This window comes from Rattus norvegicus, chromosome 5, assembly GCF_036323735.1.
Source record: "Rattus norvegicus strain BN/NHsdMcwi chromosome 5, GRCr8, whole genome shotgun sequence".
NCBI lineage: Eukaryota > Metazoa > Chordata > Mammalia > Rodentia > Muridae > Rattus > Rattus norvegicus.
The window spans coordinates 29,881,503-29,902,189 of record NC_086023.1 but is presented as its reverse complement, the minus strand read 5'-3'; the positions used below and the strand labels follow the sequence as shown (position 1 = coordinate 29,902,189).

At 42.4% G+C, this 20,687-nt stretch overlaps 1 protein-coding gene across 3 annotated transcripts in view; it reads right to left on the bottom strand.

Annotated features, from left to right (window-relative positions):
- Positions 1-222: 222 nt before the first annotated feature.
- Rad54b (RAD54 homolog B) overlaps positions 223-20,687 on the bottom strand; it is a 72,503-nt gene continuing 52,038 nt past the window's right edge. Inside the window, exons 7-15 of one of the 3 annotated variants that reach the window (XM_039109802.2) lie at positions 20,258-20,483; positions 18,348-18,555; positions 15,614-15,753; positions 10,777-11,067; positions 6,495-6,670; positions 5,507-5,768; positions 3,443-3,509; positions 3,076-3,276; positions 223-590 (exon numbers count right to left, since the gene is read on the bottom strand). In XM_039109802.2, the coding sequence (XP_038965730.1) occupies positions 379-590; positions 3,076-3,276; positions 3,443-3,509; positions 5,507-5,768; positions 6,495-6,670; positions 10,777-11,067; positions 15,614-15,753; positions 18,348-18,555; positions 20,258-20,483 (1,783 nt within the window). In that variant the 3' untranslated portion in view covers positions 223-378. 3 annotated transcript variants of the gene reach the window in all.

Genomic DNA, 20,687 nt, shown 5'->3' with positions numbered 1-20,687 from the left:
ATTAAACAGCAAAAAACCCTAACTCATCCCATCAATAAACAGGCTAATAAACTACACAGCTCTCAAAAGAAGAAACAACCAACACACACTCAGGAGAGCACACGGCAGCCTTAAGCAATCAGGGAAAGGCAAGTTAAACTGCTGACACGGGATGAAGTTTATCCATCGCGGACTCACATAGAGCATGAGCAGATGTAGGACGGCACATCGGACGGCACAAGATTAAAAAACAACTCAGGTTTTATTGTACATAAATAGACATATTGTGAAACAAAGTTCACTATTATAATTTAAATAATTTTGTCATTTTCAAGATTACAGTTAATTCCTATATTAATTTTTAAGGGGAGTACAGAAATGTTGGAAAGTGGTCCTTCATTAGATGGCAGGAGCTTGGTTGGTTATATTCTGGAAAAAGAAGGACACATTTTCCCTTATTCTTTCGAGAAATGGGTCTGGGAGATTTAAATGGTCTCCTGAAAAATGTTTCCACTGCTTCAGCTGTGACATGGACAGAGGTCTCGAGGAGCTGGACTTCTGAGGGCCAAGCTGACACTGTCTAGAGGTGACAGGGTTTTCCGACGCATCATCTGCAATGAATTAAACAGTAAGACCCTTTGGACAGCAGCCACCCCACTACATACAGAATCATGTGCCACGTCTGATCACCATAGTTCAGATTAAACCATTCATCCATTTGCACATCGTGAAAGGCTGCTGACTGTGTGCTCAGTAAGCCTTCTGGCCTCTGAATCCAACAGCTTCAATGTCTACTAAAAAGATACACATCAGACAAATGATCTCCCAAACAAATGTTTCCTAGTGCACAACCGTCAGGTAAGGCCTGTGGGACAGAGCTGGGGTAGAGTCACAGTGTGAGTGAGCCCTCGTCTTGTGTGCATAAGGTCTCTTGTCCAATCTCCAGCACCAATAAATAGACAAGTTCTGTGTTTATTTTTTTCTGTGTTGCAAACACAAACATCGGAGTCCGAACGCCATCCATCAAAGTCCTGAGTCTCTGCAGTGAGCACACTAATATTCTCTAGACTGGCTCCCTGCGAAATGAGGCATAAAGACTACTGCACCCATCAATTCAGGTAAGATGCCTCTAAAAACTTGTTATTTTTAACTCTATGGTTTGTGTGTCTGCATGTGGGTGCGTGTAGTGTATACACGTGGGTGGGTGTGTGCACGTGAACATAGGTGCTCAAGGAGGCCAGAGTGATCACAACCTGTGCAGCCGGAACTGCAGACACTAACAAAAATACGTTATCTGACAAATACATACTTTACTGCAGGAAAAAAGGTGTATAAGTAAAAGTGTATAACTAATTACACACGTGTAGTGTGGGGGTAAATAAATGATTATATGTCCATACAATGTAAGGTAACACGGCTGAGTGGGAAAGGAACTCACCCTGCTCCGTATATTGCTATTCCTAAAAGCTTACAGTGAATTCTTGTATTTACACCACTTATCAAATTTATATCAAATTTATGAGACTCTACAAAGAAGAAAATGTAAAAGGGTTAAAACCATTTTAGAAAATAAGTTTGAAAACCATTAAGTCATTCTGAGAGATGGTGGTGCATGCCTTTAATCCTAGCAGAGGCAAGAGTATCTCTGAGTTCAAGGCTAGCCTGGGCTACAAAGGGAATTTGAAGCTATCCCAGGCTACCTAACAAGAGCTTGACTTACAAAAAAAAAAAAAGAAAAAAGAAAAAAGAAAAGTTTTACAAAATAAAGCAAAAAAGAAAAGTACATAGTAAGTAATGTCCATGAAGAGACAAATGAAAATATTTATCTGAGGTTTTAAATCTACTCCTAAGGCAGGGGTAAGAGAGTGAAGAGGTGAAGGTAGCCTGTCTACATACAAGTTCCAGACCAGCCAGAGCTACAGAGTAAGACCGTGTCTCAAAAACTAAACAAGTAAAATAAAATCTACCCTAATAAATATGTCCTATATCAACAGAACTGAAATATAATTATGATTATGCATAGTCATATCTGTTAATACTAGTATGTGCAATATAAATTTTAGAATGTGTAAATTTATATAAACTAAATTACAGGTTATATAAAACATTAGCTTTGGGCTGGGTTTGTGGCTCAGAACTCAGAGTACTCATTCAGCATGTTCAAAGCTCTAGATTCAATCCCTAAAACCACAGAAAATATTGTATAACATACGGGTATGTATATATGATTTAATGTGTATCTGTACATGTGTGCACATGTACAATAATATTTATGTACATGTTTTGTTTTGAGAATTTCATATATAAGTACTGTATTTACATCATATACACACCTCAAACTCCTCCCTTTAAGAAGTTAAAAAAGAAAAACTTAAACATCACAAAGATTTATGTTATAATTTCTGTCTGAGTGTCTGTGTGCCGGGTGAGTGGGCAGTGCCTTTGCACTTTATGTACCATGTACACAAAAACATGCCTTGTCTGTTACATGGTGCTAGGACCCAAAGTCCAGTCCTCATGACCGTGCAGCAAGCACTCTTAGCTGCCAGGCCATCCCTCCAGCCCCCAACGACATCATCTATCTGCCAAGTGACCTTCCCTTCCTGGACATGGCTTCCTCACGCCATTCTCACCTGGTTCCCCTGTGAACAGTGTCTAACTTTAAAGACAGAGAGTCTCAGGATTATTTAAACAACACTCGTGGTCCAAGAACTGAGAAGCATAGTTGATTTTTCTAAGCACCTCAAAGTCTTGCCCTATTATGAATAAATCTTACATGATTTAGACAAACAATTCGTAATTTTACGTGTAAGGATTTTATGAAATTTCATTAAAACATCTTTCTTATTCTGAAGCCATTCTGCCAGGCTTTGAGAGATTTGCTAGTAAATTTTTTCACAACAAATTTAGAAGAAATGAAACTGAGCTTAAGGTTCTACTGAATACTTTCTCAAGTGTGTACCCAGTACTTGTCCTACAACCCGAGGGACAAAGAAAACTAATACATGCAAATGGCAGGCATTTCTGAGTTGCTCTTTCAATGTTTTCAGAGCCAAGTTGAGTGTACTGCGGTAGCGGGATCAACATACAACTCACCAGAGTGATCTTTCTCTCCTGTGCACTCACAGTCAAGCAGGTCATGAGTAACACAATGTGAATTTTCATGTAATGTGAACAAGTTTTTAAGCTCTTCCACTGAAAACTGGATCTGTTCGGATGATCTGGTTAGGTCTACAACCGCCCCAGAAAGGCCTTGCTTACTGATCTGCCTTTGATAGATCTTTTCCTCTATTGTACCTGGGGAGAAAACACCCATTAGATTTCCTTCTTGTGTCCATTACTTGTGTTTGGTAAAACGTTTGTTACTTATTATCTGATAAAAGAATACATTCCAGATATTGAAGCACAAACTAACAACAAAGAACTTTAAGGCCATCACTTTCTATGCCAGGAAGGTTGTTACCTGTAGTCAGGAGTCTGTAAACATGGACAGGGTGTTTCTGGCCGTCTCTCCACACTCTAGCCATGGCCTAGGCAAAGGTAAGGAGAGCTCTGAGTGCAGTAGGATCCAATGGCCCCTGCCACATAAATAATCCGCAGTATACTTTACTACTGGGAATTCTGGATTTCACTAATAGATTCAAAAACCAAGCAAGTGCCAGCAAGATGCTCAGCGGTAAGAGCGTCAGCCTGACAAGCCAATTTGAGGCCTAGAACCTAGACTATAAGACAGCCAGCTCCTACAAACTGTCCTCTGACCTCCACAGACGTTCCATGCCACACACTGGCTTGCAGGTACAGGTGCAGGTGCACACACACACACACACACACACACACGCACACACACGATGTGCCCGCTTTATATCCTTGACCTGGGCTCAGAGAAGCAGACTGAGCACTCAGAGAGGCGTGTGAAGGAGCTGCAGAAGTGCCATGCAACAGTGAGATGGGTATCTTGATAAAACATGAAAGCAAATTTGGACAGTCAAGATGCAAAGTACCAAGCACAGCCTGGCATGCACGGTCCTAGAAGCAAGTAATAGCTCACGCTTGAAAATTCCTTACGGTATCTGCAATCACATTAGGCTCCCTCTAGTTTAAGGATTAACAGTGATACTATGCAGCAAAGGGTTGATATTTTTATACCTTGCCCACTCTCCCAAAAAGGCTGCCCTCCAATGCCCTTACCCTATGAAGCCTGTTACTGCGTTCCTCTTTTATTGACAATGTGTGCATGTGGCTGTCTCTTACCCTTACCTTACCAAGGAGAAAACCCTACCAGGCATAGAACACTGCCAGCATGCTTGGTCATCAACTTTTACCACATAAATTACCCACTGATCTAAAGCCTACAAAAGAAAATCCCCTAACTTGTGAGATAAAGATTTCAAAGAGTCCCACTCTCAAGACCAGCAAACCAGAGGCCACTTAAAGAACCATGAAATGCCTATTTTTCTCTCTGCCCACAGGCAGCCTGGATGCTGGGATCTGGATGACTCCCTTTCCCCAACTCCTTTCTCTCCTACTGAAATGTAGGTCTTTGCCCCACGCAGTTCAGTTGTCTACAATCATCCTCATCTCCCTCATGCTGACCATCACACTCAGCTTCACGTGCTACAAATCTGACCTCTGGGGAAGATGATCGGAGGATTCATCAGGCTGTTGTGGAGGCTCTAATGCTACAGAACCAACTCCTACCAGATGCTCTGGACACCAAATCTTGGTGGAAGTCCCTTGGCTGGTAATTCCCTGCGGTACTTCCCTCCTCGGTGCTGAGGATTAAATGCTGTTCGTACAACTGAGAGGGGAGATGGATGGAGTTTGTGCCTGGTCCCTCCTGAACTCTGCCTTATGAGTTTGCTGACTTTAGTATCCTTGTAAACTAACAACTGAGTACAGCTACTTTCCTCTGATCTCTGAGACCTGGTTAATCACAAAACTTCACTCGTCTCAGGATCCCATAATGAAATACCAACTGAGGTAGGAATCTATTTGTTAAAACCTCAAAATACATAAAAGTTGTCTGTACATTGAAAAGTATCCTGGTCTTCTCCACAAAGTTTCCTAAAGAAGTGACTGTTGTAGCCTTACTGCAGCCTACACAACTCGATCATGGCTCCATAACTGTCATCCCCAGTGGTCGTGAACACCCTGCAAGTTAGCTGTACAGTGTGACCCAAAGCTTTCTCATGCTGGAAGGAGAACAAATCTCCACCTCTCTACAGATAGGAAACATAGGCTACTAACATCCATTTGTGGAGATGCTGTGAAGATTAAATAGACGGTAAGTGGGAAGCATGCAGCAGAGCGCCGATGCAGCAGAGCGCCGGTACAAAACTAGAGCCCAACACGAAACCACTATTAACATATCATCATCACCACCACCACCACCACCACCACCACCATCACCACCACCACCACCACCACCACCACCACCACCACCACCACCACCACCACCACCACCACCATCATCATAGCTGTGCTTCTGGAGGTTTATAATGTCTACTTAATGCATAAATAGTCCTACCTGGATGTCAGTAGCTGGGTTCCAATCAATATCATAAAGAATTAAGTGAGATCCTCCAATAAGATTAAGTCCCACACCACCAGCTTTTGAACTTAATAAAAAAATAAAATCAGTAGAGTATTTACTATTGAAATTATCAACAATTTGCTGTCTTTGAGAGACTGGTGTTTGTCCATCAAGTCTTGCACAAGCATATCCATGACACTTGCATACTTCTTCTAAAAGATTCAAGGTTTGTCTGTAGTTGGATACCAAAATCACTCTGTCAACCAAAAACAAAATGTTATTACATAACATTTTAAAGCAGTATCTCGCATTGTTTTTTAGGTGAAGGACAATGTAATACTGATATTACAGAAGGATCAGCAGCAGCATTGAACCACTAACCCACAGGGGCTCCTCTCTTATCTAAAGTCCTTATCTAAACTGCCAGTTCTAAGATGCTAGACCATCTTAGACGCTTGCCTCCTTCATCTCTGAAGTCACCCTAAAAAGAGCAAAGTAAACAAAATGCAAGATTGAACGAAAATTCAAGCTCTATCATATAAACAGGGGAATGTTTATATGCAAAAGTAAAAGGAGAAAAGTAGGGCAGAGACTGGCTGTCTCAAAAGAGCATCGGTCAAGGGAAAACACAGAGTGAGTTCCAGGAGAAATCAACACAGGGTGTGCACACAGCACAGTCTTTTCATTTTTAATTGTGTGTATGCAAACATGTGTGTGACACAGGTACCCACAGGGGCTGGAAGTGGGTGTCAGGTCCCTGCAGGTAGTTACAGGCAGCTGCTAGCTACCCAGGTTCTCTGGAAGAGCAGTGTGCACTCTCAACCACAGGGAGAGCAGTGTGTGCTCTCAACCACGGACAATCTCGCTGAGGCTCCCCAGGAGCGAAGGTTGTAGAGTGAGTTTCAGTTCCCAGGCAGGGCTTGTGGAGGGAGGACGCAGTGACTGACAGACAATGACATGAATGGCTGGACACTGGGCTTACTTTTCAGTGGGACGAAGTTCAGAGATCGCCGCCAGGAGCTTTACTAACACCTGTAGTTTCCCTGACTCGCTCTCGGAGAGCTGCAGCAGGTTGTAGCCAGCAGGGAACACAGTCAGCAAGCCTTGGCAAAGGCTCCTTTCTTCATTTTCATCACGACTCGAGTTAAATTCTTTACCCTGTTCAAATGTGAGTTAATACTTGTTCACGTTGACTGCTTTAATAAGTAAGGAACAAAATATACACAGTAGTCCAAGCCAACTCTGAAGTAAATCTTTGTAAGTAAAAATTACGATTTTGAGGTAGTACCATGCTCCCTGCACAGCTCCTGGGCCTTTCCAAAGCCCTGGCATCTCCTATCAATGCCCTCACTCCCTGGCATCCCCATCAATGCCCTCACTCCCTGGCATCCCCCATCAATGCCCTCACTCCCTGGCATCCCCATCAATGCCCTCACTCCCTGGCATCCCCATCAATGTCCTCACTCCCTGGTATCCCCCATCAATGCCCTCACTCCCTGGTATCCCCCATCAATGTCCTCACTCCCTGGCATCCCCCATCAAGCCCTCACTCCCTGGCATCCCCATCAATGCCCTCACTCCCTGGCATCCCCATCAATGCCCTCACTCCCTGGTATCCCCCATCAATGCCCTCACTCCCTGGCATCCCCATCAATGCCCTCACTCTCTGGCATCCCCATCAATGCCCTCACTCCCTGGGATCCCCCATCAATGTCCTCACTCCCTGGCATCCCCCATCAATGCCCTCACTCCCTGGTATCCCCCATCAATGTCCTCACTCCCTGGCATCCCCCATCAATGCCCTCACTCCCTGGTATCCCCCATCAATGTCCTCACTCCCTGGCATCCCCCATCAATGTCCTCACTCCCTGGCATCCCCATCAATAAATATACTCTCTTCTTTTCACTCTCTCCTCTCCTACTACTTATTCTCTTGACTTGTAGGTGCCTCACAAAATCTCCCAAATGACAAACTGAAACAAGACAACAGTGTCCTGAGTCATAAGTCATATCAGTTTCGTCATAAGAAGTAATGATGTCATCCCTAAGCTAATAGAGAAATTTACCTTATAATACATTTTGTTTATATAACTAGAATTTGGCAGGGGTGGGGCGACATGCTAGATATTGAAGCCAGAGCCTCCATTTTAACTCGGATTATTTTCATTCCAAAGCAATTATAGGCACCTCTGAAATTCTTTCCTACAAATGCCTAGTTGGCCCAGAAATATATAAGATGACAACCCCTGTCATGACAACCCCTGTTAAAGGGTCCGGATTGATGAGCCTCTCCTCTTCCTAGTTTACCAGAATTCTCCCCTTTTCTGGAATTTTGTTAATCTTCACTGCCTGCCTGAAAGGCTTCTTTTCTGCTGTTACCTCAGTTCTATACAGAACTGAGGGTCTGATGTAAATTTTATCTGCTTATTCAGATCCCTTTGTTCTTTCAGTCTCACCCTAGGGACCAGGCTGGCCTGGAATTCCCTGTTAAGTAAAGACTGGCCTTGAACTCAGAGATAACCTGTCTCCCCTCCTCGAGTGATGAACACAACAGGCCAGGGTTTCTGTTTTCTGTTTTTCTAATGCACACTATATTCATCTTTCACCTCATTTAACTGAGTAGTTAACTAAACTCCCCTTATAGTACCTTTTTAGTAGTACTAGACAAACCTTTCTGTGTACATATTTAACTGTAATTTGGCTTTAAACAAGAAAAAAAAACAATACTTAGGTAAAGTCACTTAAATATCTGTAAAACTTAAAAAGTTTATATCAAGTTAGATCTACACAATACACCTATAATTTGAAGACGTCTTGACACAGGGCACAGTCTAAATATTTGAATGTGCTGTGAAGAACTATTTGGGATGGATGCACACATTCACACACACACACACACACACACACACACACACACACACACACACACACACACACAGAGGAGGGGATATGCAAAAACATTCTAAATTAAGTGATGTATTCTGGGCCGTCATTATTTCTTCCTTTTAAGGAAGAATTTTTGGCTTCTATTCTTCCTGGGCTGTATGCCCAAAGGGTTTAATTTTTACCACTGTATATAGTATCTGTTTCTTTAAGAGTTGCTTAATAAATTGTTATAATCCAGCTTTCTGCAGTTACACAAAGCTTACTTCTATAATAAACTAAGTAAACAGGATCCACTGTAGGATAAACTTGGAGAATTTCGTTACAACGCTCCATTTTTTAAGTGTATAATTAATGATCTCATATATAAGTCAGCACCCACAGTTTTTGTTTGAGAAAGTTATTTGTGAATATATTTTGATTTTACTGTTTAAATAATTGAATAAAAGTTTTCCATGGTGAGCTGAAACTCTCCATCATTAACAGTTACTGCGCCATTTCTTTAACTAGGCCTGGAAGAACTACTAGGCTCTTCCCATAACTTCTTGTTAAACCATCTCAACGATGTCATCATGAGGTAATTGTTAGCTCTGCATTCCAACACAACAGCTAACACTTAGAGATACAACTTAAGTACAAAACTCGGCAAACATTAAGGAGTTAGAGCTGGAACTGTGCTATAATCCTAGCTGCTGGGATGTAAAGACAATTAGGATCAGAACCCAGTCACGCTCAGCTACATATGGATGTCAAGGCCAACCCGAGCTGCAGGAGATGCTCTCAGAGGAAAAGAATGACAGGTATAACTTAAGGAACTGACACCAGTCCTAATCTCAGAAATCACTACCATGCTGCAGTCTGCCTCATGATCGTTAAATATGCAGTTGCCCAACTATGTCATCAATTCAAATTCACACCTACAGAAGGAATATAATTTGGAAAACATTCAAGAAAAATACTATACATAAATATCTTGAGTCCCTATTTTCTTTCTTTCTCTTTGTTTGTTTTCCCCCTCTTTTCTGAGTTTCTCTGTGTAGCCCAGACTGTCTTGGCACTCATTCTATAGACCAGGCTGGCCTAGAATTCAGTTGTACCTGCCTCTGCCTCCTGACTGCTGAGAGTAAAGCCTGTACCACAAAAATAGGGAGGGAAGCAAGCACAGCAGGAGGAGCTTCTTGTCTTGGCTGTTCTGAAGGCTACAGCGGAAGTAAAAAGTCCAGGAATTTAATACTAACCTGGTCAAAACAGCAAGAGCCTCTCTTAACAAAGACACAGAGATGGTCATAGTACTTACTGCAGGTAGTTGCATGAAGAATAAAAAAAACAAGAAAAGCACTTTGCTTTGCTATACAAAGAATAACAACTATTAGCTAGTGCTATCCATAATACCAAAATGCGGTTTTTCTAGTTGGAGACTATACAATGATTTTTATTTTTGTTTCTGTTCTGCAACAGAACCTGACTCTGCAGCCCAGGCCGACCTTAAGGTCAGAGCGATTCCCCCTCAGCCTCCCACAGGTGAGGACCGCAAGCGCCAGCTCCACACCAGCTGCTTGTTTTCTTTTGTGGACTTTCTGAGCTTTCCAAATTTTCTGCAACAATAATGTATTACTTTTATAAAAAGAAAAATAAACTATTTAATGCTCAGTTCTGTATGTGTTAGCATCACAGAAATGAATATGTTAACATAAAATAGGAAGGGAGAAGCCATGGCCAATGCTGGAGAGATTCTGCGACAGAACCAGACAGGAGGGCTGCCTCACAAACCCCACTCGAGCCCAGCACAAGTCAGCTTCTGGGCTCCAGGCCGCACAGCTCTCCTTACCTCACCTCAGACTCAGACCTCAGACTCTCCTCACCTCACCTCAAACTCAGACCTCAGACTCTCCTTACCTCACCTCAGACTCAGACTCTCCTCACCTCACCTCAGACTCAGACTCTCCTCACCTCACCTCAGACCTCAGAGTCTCCTCACCTCACCTCAGACTCAGACTCTCCTCACCTCACCTCAGACTCACTCTCCTCACCTCAGACTCAGACTCTCCTCACCTCACCTCAAACTCAGACCTCAGACTCTCCTCACCTCACCTCAGACTCAGACTCTCCTCACCTCAGACTCAGACTCTCCTCACCTCACCTCAAACTCAGACCTCAGACTCTCCTCACCTCACCTCAGACTCAGACCTCAGACTCTCCTCACCTCACCTCAGACTCAGACTCTCCTCACCTCACCTCAAACTCAGACCTCAGACTCTCCTCACCTCAGACTCAGACTCAGACTCTCCTCACCTCACCTCAAACTCAGACCTCAGACTCTCCTCACCTCACCTCAGACTCAGACTCAGACTCTCCTCACCTCACCTCAGACTCAGACTCACCTTCACAAAGCTGAACAAGAGGCGAGGATGATTGCATAGCTTCTTCAGGGCGCCTATGCAAATGAGGTGAGCACTATTTCCCAAAAGGCCTTGCAGACAGAACCTGACAGATTGAGAACTCAGCAGCTTTCGGTAAAGCTCAATCTGCAGTGCTCCTGGTCGGCAAAAGACTACGTTCTCTATCTTAGGGGGGAGATATTTATTGATGACCTCCTGAGTTCTTCTAAGGATGAAACATCCAGTGAGGCGTGTGAGCTCAGTTGTTCTTCTCTCCCCTAACTCTCTCTCTTCCTACAGAAGAAAGAGCAGACGTACAAAGTGGTTATGTACAAAAACACCTATAATTATGATTAAAATGAACATTAGATATTGTGGAATAAGAAAGCATCATTAGTTCAGTTTTTAGGGGAGAAAGGGGTGGCTTTAGAGACCAAGTCCCACCACAAGAGCTCAAGCTGACCTGATGCTCACCATGTTGCAGAGTCTGCTCATGAGTTCACGCTTCCTGCTCTGCCTCCAGAGGCTGAGATTACAACACAGACGACTACATTAGACCTTTCTCAAAAGTAGAAACGAAATACATGCATGGGGATAGAGAACCCAACCTTGGTATTTGGGAGTCTAACTCAATAGCACAGTATGTGCAGGACCCTGGGATCAATTCCTACCACTGGAAAAAAACAAAGCAAAACTCCATCACAACATTTTAAAATACATACTTTTTATTAATTCTTTGAGAATTACATATGCATAATGTATTTTTATCATATTCTCCCCCTACTCTTCCCACTAACTCCTCCCAGTGAACCCAATTCCCCACCCCAGTTTCTTGTCCTTTAAAAAAGAAAACCACTGGTGATTTGAATAAGAATGGCCCCCACAAGCATGTGTTTAAATGTTTAGTTAATGGGAGTAGCACTATTTGAGAGGATTAGAAGGATCAGGAGGTATGGTCTTGGAGAAGTTATCTCTTTCTCTCCATGTCCCCTGTCTATCTACCTACCTACCTACCTATCTATCTACCGCTCTCTCTCTCTCCCTCTCTCTCTCCCCCCCTTCTTCTCTCTCCCTCCCTCCCCCCACCACGCCATCCCGTCTGTGGATCAGGATACAGCTCTCGACTACTTTCTCCAGCACCATGTCTGCCATGCCCGACACCACACTCCCTGCCATGATGACAACAGACTAAATCTCTGAAATTGTAAGCAGGCCTCTAATTAAATAGTTTCTTTTATAAGAATTGATTGTCATAGCATCTCTACACATCTCTTCACAGCAATAAAAAAGTGGCTTAAGTCAACCACCAACTCCAATTGGTGCTACCGATGTAATGATGGGTGTCGGTCACCTGCTGGAACACAGGGGACTTGCCAGGTGCCACAGCTGTAAAGATTGATTATCCCTCTCGCAGAAGCCACCAACTGTCATTAGCTCCTCAGCTAGGGTAGGGATGCATGGGCCCCTCCATAATGGACTACTGACTGGCTTGATCCGGAACAGAAACCAAGGCTGCTGTGAGTCATGAGTCTGTTCAGAACAGTCCTTTCATAACCAGAAGATACTGATTGGCCCTGATCCTCCCTAGCCTCTAGTTCTGTCTTCTGCAATAGTCCCTGATCCTTGTCGGGAGGAGTCACAAGACCAACCCGTCAACATGCAGCATGGTGAGGAGCCCAAGCCCATCTAGACATATATGGGTTACACTAATGGGTTCAGTGAGTTGTTTACAAAGCAAAAAAGATGGGCTGGAGAGATGGCTCAGCGGTTAAGAGCACTGACTGCTCTTCCAGAGGTCCTGAGTTCAATTCCCAGCAACCACATGGTGGCTCACACCATCTCTATGGGATCTGATGCCCTCTTCCGGTGTGTCTGAAGACAGCGACAGTGTACTCATATACGTAAAATAAATAATATTTTTTTAAAAAAGAAAAAAGACATGAAGTGGGAAGAGGGGCATGAGCTATCAATCCACAAGGAACTGGCAGGGAGATGGTATTAGTGAGTATGACCAAAATATGTTGTGTGCAGATATAAAACTCTGACCAAATAAAGAAAAGGTTTTTCTTTTAATTTACTAGCATAGACAGTTGACACTTCAAAAATCATTTAACTGTTCTTTATAAAATTGTATATTTTAAGTCAAAATATAATATTAATAAAACATTCTCTATAGATTCTTTTGACCATATAAACCTTAACAGGGAAATTTAAAACATATGTATATATATATGATTATACATATTCCTGTATAAGAAAACTCTCCTTATTTTTAAGAGTTTAATTTTATTAAATAGAGCTCTTAAAGAAAAGATAGAAACTATAGTTCTGTACTGAACAATAAGATATCTAAAGTTTATTTTAATCAACCAAAGTCAACTATGGCTGAGCTGGTGAGATGGCTCAGTCAGTAAAGAATGCTGACTCAGGGATAATCCCAGGAACCCATAATCCTCATGACAGCAACAACCAGCTTCCCAAAGTTGTCCTCCAACCACACACATGCCTTACCATGCATCTATACACAAAAAAGTAAAATTGTAAAGTAATGGTGTCAAGATATATATTTTTAGATAGCACGTCTCTGTATAAATATGCAACGATATGTCATTATTTGTAGCAAGAAACACAATCTCAAACAACAAAACTTCACGAAGAGAAAGATCTAGTCATTCTGGTTCATCTTTGTAGTCCTCAGTGTATACCTCCTAACCTTTGACTCACTTACAGTATTTAAAATATGTGTTGGACTGGGCTGGGTGTGGTGGCAACATGCCTATGATCCCAGCACTTAATAGTATAGACAGAACAATGACTTTATGAAATTCATAGGCAAATGGATGGAACTGAAAATATCATCCTGGGGTTGGGGATTTAGCTCAGTGGTAGAGCGCTTGCCTAGGAAGGGCAAGGCCCTGGGTTCGGTCCCCAGCTCCGAAAAAAAAGAACCAAAAAAAAAAAAAAAAAAAAAAAAAGAGAGCCCCACTCAGGTCTATCCAGAAGTTCTGCTTTAAGGGGAAAGGGTGAAAATATCATCCTGAGTGAGGTAACCCAATCACAGAAAAACACACATGGTATGCACTCATTGATAAGTGGCTATTAGCCCAAATGCTCGAATTACCCTAAATGCACAGAACACATGAAACTCAAGGATGAACAAAATGCAGATGCTTCACTCCTTCTTTAAAAGGGGAACAAGAATACCCTTGGCAGGGAATAGGGAGGTAAAGTTTAGAACAGAGACAGAAGGAACACACATTCAGAGCCTGCCCCACATGTGGCCCATACATATACAGCCACCAAACTAGATAAGATGGATGAAGCAAAGAAGTGCAGGCTGACAGGAACCGGATGTAGATCTCTCCTGGGAGACAAAGCCAGAATATGGCAAATACATAGGCAAATGCCAGCAGCAAACCACTGACCTGAGAATGGGATCCCCGTTGAAGGAATCAGAGAAAGAACTGGAAGAGCTTGAAGGGGCTCGAGACCCCATATGAACAACAATGCCAAGCAACCAGAGCTTCCAGGGACTAAGCCACTACCTAAAGACTATACATGGACTGACCCTGGACTCTGACCTCATAGGTAGCAATGAATAGCCTAGTAAGAGCACCAGTGGAAGGGAAGCCCTTGGTGCTGCCAAGACTGAACCCCCAGTGAACGTGATTGTTGGGGGGAGGGCGGTAATGGGGGGAGGATGGGGAGGGGAAGACCGTATAGAAGGGGAGGGGGAGGGGCTAGGGGGATGTTGGCCTGGAAACTGGGAAAGGGGCTAACAATTGAAATGTAAATAAGAAATACAAAATTTAATAAAGATGGAGAAAAAAAATAGAATAGACAGAACAGGTGGATCTGTAAGTTGAAAGACAACCTGGTCTAGACTGTGTAGCCCAAACTGGGCTACATAATAAACCCTGCCTCAAAAAACCAACCAAACAGGACCCTGTCAGATCAATTAAGTGACTAATATTATTTTTATACAATATACCATGAACATTTTTCATAAGCCATTATTTGTACTGTTGCTGATTCATGTAAAGTGGTTTTTAAACTATATGTTGACAAATTACCTTTATAATTTAACTTCCATAGAACAAGATGTACCACTAGAGATGTTGCTCCAATTTTAGACTGCCTGTCGCACATGCAAGAAGCCTTCGGTTTGATCCACTTAGTAGCACCCACTAAAACTGTCTGTGGCACACATCTGTAAACCCTGCACTGCGGAAATAGGTGGACCAGTTCAAAGTCAGACTAGCTACGGGAGACTGTTTCCAAAACAACAACAACAAACAAACTAATAAAGTCAGATTTGGTGGGGGAGGGTTGTTTGTTTGGTGTGTGGAGTTGGGGTGCATGAGAGTTCCTACTATACAGCTCTGGCTATCCCGGAACTCACTATGTAGATCAGGCTGCTGGCCTCGACTCATACCTGCCTTTGCTTGGTGTCTGCTACCCCTGCTCTGTGTGTGTGTGTGTGTGTGTGTGTGTGTGTGTGTATGTTTGTGTATATGTGTGTATGTGTGCATGCATGTATATGTGAGTATATGTATGTATGCATGTGTGTGTGTGTGTGTGTGTGTGTGTGTGTGTGTGTGTTAAATATAGTCATACTTTTCGGTCTAACCTCCCCAAGAATTTGCAGCAATCCTGCCTCAACCTCTAGGATGCTTTTTAACAATCAATGTTTTCCTTGCAATTTTAGTCATGTTCTCTTTAGTGATATATAGAATAGTGATCTTAGATTTAATAAAATAAAGTATATAAATGAATACCAAAACTATAATTCTTCCAGACATACTGCTCTTTAAAAAGGAATCATTAAAGTAAGTTATACCTTGGAAGCAGAAGGCTCTCTTGACATAACAATGGGCTCTTCATATATCCTCCTATAAGATGACAGAGACCCTAAGATTCCTGGATTAACAAAATCAACTAATGCAAAAAACTCTTGCAAATCATTCTGAACTGGGGTACCTAAGGAGAGAGAACAGTGATGAGTAGCTGAATCTGTCTTACAATCACAGGTCTCTATAGAAACTTGTCCCTTCTTTCTGAGAGCATAAATACAAGCAAACACCCAACAACTAGAGGAACAGCCAAACCAAAGCTTAAAACAGTGATCATCACATGAAGTTGTGCATCTGGTTTCAGCAAAATGGCTGAGCACAGGCCCGAGTCTGGCTGCTCACATCTGAACCCACCTCCTCCCTTGAGTACCCCTGAAAAAGATATTTATAGCAGTCCATCGCCTGTAAGTCAGGAGTGGAAGAGTAGCTCCTTTGGCTGTGAGGGTCAGAAGTCAATCCACATAGCATACCTAAGCACTGGACTTCTGGTCTTGACGACCACAAGGAAAGCATTGTTTAAGCCACAGACTGCGGCTTTTCATTACAGCAACCCTGTTAGACAGCTAATTCTTAGCCTATTTCTAGTCAATACCAACTGAATACTTTCCATATCAATGATCTAAAATATAGTAGGAAACAAAATCAAAACTTCTACTATGGATAACTGAGACCCAATCGCTATGTGACACTGCACACACTCATTTGCAAACATGTACTTCACAGAAGCTAAACCATCACATTAGAGCAAAAGGCCCTATAATTAGAAAAAACAAGAATGATCCAAAGATCTATCTCAGTTACAGAGAGCTTGCTTAACAAGTCCCTCTGGATCAAGTAAGCAAGGAACACATGAGCGCAGACACTGGGGCAGCAAGCACAGGGCCCACGCGGGCCCACACTATGTTCTCTGCTATAGCTATCAGCTTAGCATTTTTGTGGGACTCCTGAACAGAACAACTGGGTCTCTGACTCTTGTGCCTGCTCTTAGGACTGTCCTCCTCCTCTTGCATTGTTGTGTTCAGTTCAGTATGACAGCTTTTGCTTCAATCTTATTATATTCTACTTTGTCGTGTGTGGTTGCTATCTTGTAGAAGCCTATTCTCTTCCAATGAGACAGAAAGGGAGTGGATTGGGAGAGGATGGGAACTTGGAGAAGTAGAGGGAGGAGAAATTATAATCAGGATATATTATAAAGAATCTATTGTCAATAAAAACCAAAAAGAAAAATAAAATAAATCCTAGGTTCAGTTCCTAGAACACAAAATGATAGATAAAGATGGATTGATTCAGACAATTCTAAAGACATTAAAAAAAACTTACATACTTTTTTAAATTTAAGATGTTAGTTAGTACTAATTTTTATCCAAATTTACAACTCTAGGAGCAAGTGACAAAAGCAGGAAAGAAAAAAAAAAAAAAAAAAAAAAGGCCTCAAGCTTGACAAAGTAAGGCACAAAGGACAGTGGCAATACCTCCTGAAGCAAGCTACCAACAGAACATTCCTTCTAAACAAAATCCCAGAATCCATTTTCTACTGATGAAATCCAACTTAATTCGGAACACTGACTTCGCAGTAAGGCTCTGACTGAGGATGGGAATCGGCTGCCCACTCCTGGGAAGTCCAGTGAGTGAGGAAAGAACTTTGTCTCAGTGCCTGCCGTTCTTTCCAAAGCCCTTCTTCACACCCATCTTGCCCCCACCCCCCAGAGCTAATCTTTTCTGTTTTATAGCTGCAATACTAGCCTCATGCTGAATGGGGAGGAAAAATAACCACATAGTAAAGCCAAATCCAGTCCCTTTCCCATTGTTCCTCCAGTCTAAAGGCTCTCAAGACCCAAGGCTGAGCATGAAGTCGGAAGACTCCTCTCTGTTCCTCAAAGACATGGGAATCACCTAGACTCTGCTTCGCATTTCTCCAATTCCATTTCCTTTAAAAGAGAATTTTCTAAGTACTAAACACCAGCTTCTCTACTATCCAATTTTTATGTTATTATTACATAGAAACATTGATTGGTTATCTACTAAACACTGGCATCAAAGTATATATGATACTTGATGCCAAAATTATTTTCAACTTTAATTGACTAGATTAAAACAAAACAAAACAAAAAACAGGCCCAGAACGATGGCTCAGCAGGGAAAGAGTCATGGCCAAGCCTCACAACCTGAGTTCCATCCCTGGGACCCACGCAGTGGGAGTATAGAACAGACTCCTATAAGGTGCCCTCTGACCTCCAAAGCATGTGCACACCCACACATATACACACGAAGCAGAGATAAAACAAGGCTGCGTGTGCAAGACAAAATGTCTACCACATAACTGAGTTACATTCACAGGGATCAACTCCTCTGGGCCTCAGGACAACTCTGTAACATGACGCCATTATCTCTATTTCACAGACAAGGAAATCGAGGAGCCAAGAAGTTAATTACTTTCCCAAGTTGCGCACTTCACTGGCAGACTGAGAAACCAAGCACGCCCAGTCCAGCCCCATCAGCCTCATGCTTTGCTATGATACATTAAATTCATTCCTCAAAAGGCAGAAACAGGGCTGCAGGAAAGTGCTCAGGGATCTGAAGACTGATAATCAACTAACATAGGCTTATTCATATGAATTCCCCCAACATCGCCAGTTCTTTTTATGTTAAGCATCAGATTACAGACTGTAAAGGTTCATTAACCAAAAATTCCACCCCATCTTCCCCAATGTGACTACTAACCAGTCAGAATTACTCTCTTCTCACAAGAGAGGCTAGAAAGGGCTGCTGTTGTCTTAATACCACTGTTCTTCAACCGGTGCCCCTCATCACAAATCAGAAGGCCAAATGTTATGGTCTTAATTCGATCTAGAGAACGAAGTAACATTTCATAACTGATGATAAGAACAGAGTGAAATGCAGAATTGATAAACTCCTCGACTTTATGGTCCTAAAGAGAAAAAAATAATAGTTAACAAACCATAGACAGAAACTATATAATCAAATCTAAGCAACATACTTTGCCCACAAGTAACCAGCTATCACATTAGCCAGTAACCAGTAACCAGCTATCACATTAGCCAGTAACCAGTAACCAGCTATCACATTAGCCCTTCCTGTCTTGGTCCTGTTGGGCTGCACTAAGAAGGCTTGAACAACAGCAATGACCTCTCATTGGGATGGGAAGCCAAGACCGGCCCATCAGTGAAGTTGGCTGCAGCCATGGACTCTGGTATACTCATTTTGTTTTTTCCTTCCTTCTGAGCTCTCCTGGGTTTCTCTCCCCTACAACTGCATTAGATCCCACGACAATCTCTTAAGTCAAAGGACAAAATTACACCCGCACACCCAGCAACAGAACCTCCTCGGCATCGCCAAAGCCCCATGGAGCTGACCATAACACAACGGTCTCAGGTAATACCAACCAGACCACAGCCAGACTAGTAAGACCTCGACTGTTAGCATAAAAAGCCTTCCCTTTCTCCTGAGTTTCACTGGGAAGTGTGGCTCTCATAGTGAAGAGGGGAGGATCTATCTCATCTCCCTTCCTTTAGTACCAGCATACTAATCTCCACAGAGCTCCATCCTTATGACTTTAATCCTAGCCACCCTCCAATGCCCTATCTCCTAAAGCATTACAAGCTCCTGAGTGACTTCTGATGGTTGACTTCTGGTATTTTGATTTGAAAATGGTACATAAAGCCATTCTGTTTTCTCAATATTCAGAAAAACAAAAAAGATATTCAACACCCTCTTATAAAATAGGTTTTTGTAAGGTGATTACAGACGATGTTAGCAGCCAGTCTCTGCTGAGCCCCCCACCCCACACTGACTGTGAACAGTCTCACCATGGCACCTCAGCTGACAAGTGTTGTCTAGTGAGTCTACAACAAAGGGGTTCCCATACTGTCCCTGACCCACTCCATGCCTCCTGCCTATGAACCTCCTCCTCCTGAAAAGTTATAAAGAGACTTCTTCTTCTGCCCCTTGGACTTTGATTCTCTTCAGAGACACTGCCATGATGCTTTTTTGTGCTGGGGACCGAACTCTCCTCAGAGTCACGCTGTTGTCTCTGTCTCTCTAAGTCATTAACAACACTTCTAATAAACTTCTTAGTCCCCAGTAATCCAACTCAGTGTCATCTTGATTCACCTGCCCACATATAAAACCTGAGTTTTTTGAGGTACAAACTAATATAACTGTTTTAAGCACATTTAAAGTAAATTAGGCTAAACTATAATGTACAAAATATTACATGAATTCATAACACATATATGTAGTTATGTATATAACAGGCTAGATCTCATTGTATAGCTGAGGTTGGCCTCAAATTCTGGATCCTCTTGTATGAACTTTCAAAATTCTAGGATTATAGACATATGCCCAGCTGCGTTCCCAACTTATGGCAGTGCATAACCACATGACAAGAAAATGAACACTTGCACACTGAGAGTCAACACCTGAACACGTGACTCTGGGGAACCAAAGGTAATCATCTGGTAACAACTCAAAATCAAAATGTAGGTCAAAACTCCATTTCTATGCAAGGGGCTTGTGGAATTCCACACACTCAAAAAGCTAAGAACTATACTAAGCTAAAAGGCTAGCTATTTTAAGAACATTTAGGACTTAAACCTTTAAAAACCCCTTACCTGATCAACAGTGAATATCTTGATCCTTTCGCTTCCCAGCCATTTTTGAAATTCTTTTCTCCAATTATTCACCAAGCTTCCAGGGGTAACAATAAGTGTCCTCTTTACTATTGGCTTGCCCCCGTAAGGCCCCTGACACTGGAGGGTCCAGATGAGCGAGATACACTGCAGGGTTTTCCCTAATCCCATCTCATCAGCAAGAATGGCACCACATTTGCCAACTGCTCTGTTAGAAATAATTAAACTGCATTGAATCACAATGGGAAAATGTTTCATGCCCTGATATCATCAAGAACAGGAAACTGGTAATAATGACCCTGCAGACTAGTTTAGTGTTTCATCTAGCTGATAACATCCTACCAGTTTTGAGTCTTTAACAATTATAACCATTATGTATTGTGAACTAATTACCAAAACATGAATCTGAAGT